The 6131-nt window shown below is 50.5% G+C and overlaps 1 protein-coding gene across 1 annotated transcript in view; it reads left to right on the forward strand.

Moving 5' to 3' along the window:
• The window catches only part of LOC144955065 (radial spoke head 1 homolog), a 28842-nt gene extending 27839 nt beyond the window's left edge, over window positions 1–1003 (forward strand). The window contains 1 exon segment of the mRNA XM_078885415.1: window positions 537–1003. Coding sequence (XP_078741541.1) covers window positions 537–844 — 308 coding nt within the window. The 3' untranslated portion in view covers window positions 845–1003.
• Window positions 1004–6131: the final 5128 nt, after the last annotated feature.

The raw sequence follows: 6131 nt of genomic DNA on the forward strand, positions 1-6131 counted from the left end.
GATGGTGGTGGTGATGATGGTGATGATGATGATGATGGGTGTGATGATGATGGTGGTGATGGCGATGACGGTGATGATGATGTTTATTGTGGTGGTGATGGTGGTGATGGTGGTGGTGATGGTGATGGTGGTGATAATGGTGGTGGTGGTGGCGATGATGGTGGTGATGGTGGTGATGATGATGGTGGTGATGATGATGATGGTTGTGGTGATGGTGGTGGTGGTGGTGGTGATGGTGGTGGTGATGATTGTGGTGATGGTGGTGATGGTGATGGTGGTGATAATGATGATGGTGGTGGTGGTGGTGATGGTTGTAGTGATGATGATGATGGTGGTGGTGGTGATGGTGGTGGTGATGATGGTGATGATGGTGGTGGTGGTGATGATGGTGGTGGTGGTGATGATGGTGGTGATGGTGATGGTGGTGATGGTGGTGATGATGATGGTGGTGATGATGATGGTGGTGATGATGGTGGTGGTGGCGATGATGGTGGCGATGATGGTGGTGATGTTGATGTTGTTGATGTTGTCACCAGGACCCCCCTCTGCCACTCACCAGGAGAGTGGCAGACTCACGCTCAGCGGACATCCAAACCTCCCTGATGGTGGTGATGGTGGTGATGGTGGTGATGGTGGTGATGGTGGCGGTAGTGATGGTGAAGGTGGTGATGGTGGTGGTGGTGGTGGTGGTGATGGTGAAGGTGGTGAAGGTGGTGATGATGGTGATGGTGGTGATGGTGGTGGTGATGGTGAAGGTGGTGATGGTGGTGATGGTGAAGGTAGTGGTGGTGATGAGGGTGGTGATGATGGTAGTGATGATGAGGGTGGTGATGGTGGTGATTAGGGTGGTTGTCAAGGTGGTGGTGATGGTAGTGGTGGTGATGGCGGTGGTGGTGATGGTGGTGGTGATGGTGGTGGTGATGGTGGTGATGGTGGTGATGGTGGTGATTGTGTGCAGGTGACTGTCCTATTTGGAGTGCTGTTGGATGTCAAAATTAATAAAACTACCTGTAAATAAAGCTGCCTGTGTGTGTTTGTGTATGTGTGATTGTGTGATTGTGTGTGTGGGATAGTGTGTGTGTCTGATAGTGTGTGTGTGATTGTGTGTGTGTATGATCGTGTGTGCCGGGAAAGGTCCTGGCAAGGATTATTCAACATCGCCTTGCCAGGCACGCTGAGGAGAGAGGCTTGCGGAGCCCTAATGCGGTTTCAGGAAAGGGCGGTCCTGCACAGATGCCATATTTTCTGTCCGTCTGCTACAGCAGAGGTGTAGGGAATTCCAACAAGACCTACATCTCTGCTTTATTGACCTGGTCAAGGCCTATGATACCATCAGTAGGCCTGGGCTCTGGGTTGTTCTTCGTGCTTTCGGAGTCCCTGACCCTCTGCTCACGATCATCAAGGACCTTCATGATGGTGAGCGGGCCCGGGTAAAACTACGTGGCCGGGAGTCGGAGCCTTTCCCTGTACACCTTGGGGTGCGACAGGGATGTCCTCTGGCTCCCACATTATTTAACATCTATTTTGACCGCGTAGTTCGTGAAGCCTTCAATAGCTGTACCGGGGGAATTTCCATTTGGTACAGATATAATGGGAGGCTGATCGACGCCCGGGTGCGATCAAGGGATGGCTCCCTATTGGTCAACCACGTTATGTATGCCGATGATTTGGTAATAGCTGCTCACTCAGAGGAGGAGTTGGAGACGCTGCTGCTGAGACTGGAGCGTGCCACTCAGAGGTGGGGCCTTACCATCAGCCCCACCAAAACTAAGCACCTGCCTGGGTGTTTTGTACCAGATGGAAACATTTAGGCTGGCCTGCCTACGATCCATCCTGGGTTTAACCTGCAGGCTGGATTGTGTGAGGAGCTCACAAATCCTTGAAAGATCTGGGCAAAGTCCCATCGGTGAGCTCCTCCGGCAGGCAAGGCTGCGTTGGCTGGGTCATGTAGCCCGCATGCCCAGCCACCGCATGCCTAAACAGCTTTTGTTCGGCCGGATCGAGGGGGCTAAACGGGCGCGGCACGGGCTAGAGAAGAGATGGAGTGATGGAGGACGTGGAGCTGAGTGGACTTGCCGATGACTGGTACCAGCGGTGTCAAGATCGGCCTCTGTGGAGGAGGCTCGTGAAGGACGCTACTGGGCAGTTGGAGGCAGTCGCCCTCCAACAACAACGGAGGGCGGAGGAGCGACGCTCACAACAACGAGCGGAGCGCCGGGTGGCTAAAGCACAGCAAGTTGGCACAGTAGGGGGCACAGGTGGTGCATCAGCCAGTCATCTCTGTCATCTCGGTCAGTCGACCCGTGGCACCTGCTGGGTCTGCCGCTACGTACAATAATTCACTGGTCAACACACTTTGTCTGGCATAAGGTTGTAAGGTAATTGTGGGGTGCTGATTCCAAATCTGGCATCAGTTTTTGTCCATCACATCAGGTGTTTGAGATATCAAACATTGCATTTTCAATAAAAACTGCGGAAGAAAAATATCAAATGGATGTGGATATCTACATAGAATGATATTATAAACACACTATCCTTAAAAATACAGCGCCGTATTTTGACACTAAAGCAGTCACTGACTCGCATTTTTCGGGTAAAATCAATGAAAAAGTCGAGGCCAGAAAAAATGTTGTTGTTGTTGTTGTTGTTGTTGACCAGTGTAATTAGTGTAGTAGTAGTGTAGTGACTATATTAGTTATACTGGTAGGAACACCTCCTGGTTACAGCAGCCCACAGGGGATTGTTGTGTCCGTCGTGCAGGGAGGGGCTGGGTGGGGAGGGGCTGGGTGGGGGGGAGGGGTGGGGCTGGGTGGGGAGGGGCTGGGTGGGGAGGGTGGGGAGGGGTGGGTGGGGAGGGAGGGTGGGGTGGGGCTGGGTGGGGAGGGGTTGGGTGGGGAGGGAGGGTGGGAAGGGATGGGATGGGAGGGGCTGGGTGGGGAGGGGTGGGGTTGGGTGGGCGGGGAGGGGCTGGGTGGGGGCTGGGAGGGGCTGGGTGGGGTGGGGCTGGGTGGGGAGGGTGGGGTTGGGTGGGAGGGGTGGGGCTGGGTGGGGAGGGTGGGGCTGGGGTGGGGAGGGAGGGTGGGGAGGGGCTGGGGTGGGGAGGGTGGGGTTGGGTGGGAGGGGTGGGGCTGGGTGGGGAGGGTGGGGCTGGGTGGGGAGGGAGGGTGGGGAGGGGCTGGGTGGGGAGGGTGGGGCTGGGTGGGGCTGGGTGGGGAGGGGCTGCTCACCCCGTGGTGTCCGTATCAAACTCAACGTCTCACCAGCTCACTCCTCGCTAGCGGCTTGTGCCGCCCTCACAGTCGCCCATGTTTTAGTGTCACACCCCACGTGACCCTGGCAATACCCCACGTGACCCTGTCAATACCCCACGTGACCCTGGCAATACCCCACGTGACCCTGGCAATACCCCACGTGACCCTGGCAATACCCCACGTGACCCTGGCAATACCCCACGTGACCCTGGCAATACCCCACGTGACCCTGGCAATACCCCACGTGACCCTGTCAATACCCCACGTGACCCTGGCAATACCCCACGTGACCCTGGCAATACCCCACGTGACCCTGGCAATACCCCACGTGACCCTGGCAATACCCCACGTGACCCTGGCAATACCCCACGTGACCCTGGCTGTTGTTGACACCCTGGTGGCCATTGACCGAGCAACCCAACGACGTTCCTACCAGCCCCTTCCGCAGGAGGAGGAATTTGTTTAATAATGATGATGATGATGACTGCTACGACAATAACAATTTCGCTGTAAAGCTTCTTTCGTGGCTGCAGGGATTCATCTTCTTGGTTCTTTCGATAAAGTCATCACGTAGAAGGGAAATAATGAAATAATAAAAATAAAACGTAATGAAATACAATTTTAAAATAATAAAAATAAAACGTAATAAAATAAAAAAATTTAATAATAAAAATAAAACGTAATAAAAAACAATTTTAAAATAAGAAAAAAAGAAACATAATAAAATAAAAATTTTAAATAAGAAAAATAAAACAATAAAATACAATTTTAAAGTAATAAAAATAAAACATAATGAAATATAATTTTTAAATAATAAAAATAAAACGTAATAGAATACAATTTTAAAATAATAAAAATAAAACATAATAAATTCAATTCTCACGACCCCTATCCCCTCCCTTTGATGCTGCTAATCCTGCATAGTGCACGGGCATAATGACTTTAAACCCCTCACCAAACCTCCTGCGCATTCCACAAGTAGTACTAATCGCATATCTGCATTTCCCATAAATATGCTAAATTCCTCTTGATGTGCAAATTATTTTGTCAAGGCGCTCTTCCCCCTCCAACCCAGCAGCTTAAATTTACGCTGCCAAGCTTGGTGGTGCTCATTCAGACGCTGTCTTTCCGACAGCCCTGTTCTTCTGAACACCACCAAGCTTGGCAGCGTCTATTTAAGTAAATACGCTGCCAAGATTGGTGGTGCTCATTCAGACGCTGTCTTTCCGACAGCCCTGTTCTTCTGAACACCACCAAGCTTGGCAGCGTCTATTTAAGTAAATACGCTGCCAAGATTGGTGGTGCTCATTCAGACGCTGTCTTTCCGACAGCCCTGTTCTTCTGAACACCACCAAGCTTGGCAGCGTCTATTTAAGTAAATACGCTGCCAAGCTTGGTGGTGCTCATTCAGACGCTGTCTTTCCGACAGCCCTGTTCTTCTGAACACCACCAAGCTTGGCAGCGTATATTTAAGTATATATTTAAGTATACACGCTGCCAAGCTTGGTGGTGCTCATTCAGACGCTGTCTTTCCGACAGACCTGTTCTTCTGAACACCACCAAGCTTGGCAGCGTATATTTAAGTATATACGCTGCCAAGCTTGGTGGTGCTCATTCAGACGCTGTCTTTCCGACAGACCTGTTCTTCTGAACACCACCAAGCTTGGCAGCGTATATTCAAGTATATGTTTAAGTATATACGCTGCCAAGCCTGGTGGTGCTCATTCAGACGCTGTCTTTCCGACAGACTTGTTCTTCTGAGCACCACCAAGCTTGGCAGCGTATATTTAAGTATATACGCTGCCAAGCTTGGTGGTGCTCATTCAGACGCTGTCTTTCCGACAGCCCTGTTCTTCTGAACACCACCAAGCTTGGCAGCGTATATTTAAGTATATACGCTGCCAAGCTTGGTGGTGCTCATTCAGACGCTGTCTTTCCGACAGACCTGTTCTTCTGAACACCACCAAGCTTGGCAGCGTATATTTAAGTATATGTTTAAGTATATACGCTGCTAAGCTTGGTGGTGCTCATTCAGACGCTGTCTTTCCGACAGCCCTGTTCTTCTGAACACCACCAAGCTTGGCAGCGTATATTTAAGTATATGTTTAAGTATACACGCTGCCAAGCTTGGTGGTGCTCATTCAGACGCTGTCTTTCCGACAGACTTGTTCTTCTGAACACCACCAAGCTTGGCAGCGTATATTTAAGTATATGTTTAAGTATATACGCTGCCAAGCTTGGTGGTGCTCATTCAGACGCTGTCTTTCCGACAGCCCTGTTCTTCTGAACACCACCAAGCTTGGCAGCTTATATTTAAGTATATACGCTGCTAAGCTTGGTGGTGCTCATTCAGACGCTGTCTTTCCGACAGCCCTGTTCTTCTGAACACCACCAAGCTTGGCAGCGTATATTTAAGTATATGTTTAAGTATATACGCTGCCAAGCTTGGTGGTGCTCATTCAGACGCTGTCTTTCCGACAGCCCTGTTCTTCTGAGCACCACCAAGCTTGGCAGCGTATATTTAAGTATATATTTAAGTATATACGCTGCCAAGCTTGGTGGTGCTCATTCAGACGCTGTCTTTCCGACAGACCTGTTCTTCTGAACACCACCAAGCTTGGCAGCGTATATTTAAGTATATACGCTGCCAAGCTTGGTGGTGCTCATTCAGACGCTGTCTTTCCGACAGCCCTGTTCTTCTGAACACCACCAAGCTTGGCAGCGTATATTTAAGTATATACGCTGCCAAGCTTGGTGGTGCTCATTCAGACGCTGTCTTTCCGACAGACCTGTTCTTCTGAACACCACCAAGCTTGGCAGCGTATATTTAAGTATATACGCTGCTAAGCTTGGTGGTGCTCATTCAGACGCTGTCTTTCC

Source organism: Lampetra fluviatilis, unplaced genomic scaffold, assembly GCF_964198595.1.
Source record: "Lampetra fluviatilis unplaced genomic scaffold, kcLamFluv1.1 SCAFFOLD_372, whole genome shotgun sequence".
Classification (NCBI taxonomy): Eukaryota; Metazoa; Chordata; class Hyperoartia; order Petromyzontiformes; family Petromyzontidae; genus Lampetra; species Lampetra fluviatilis.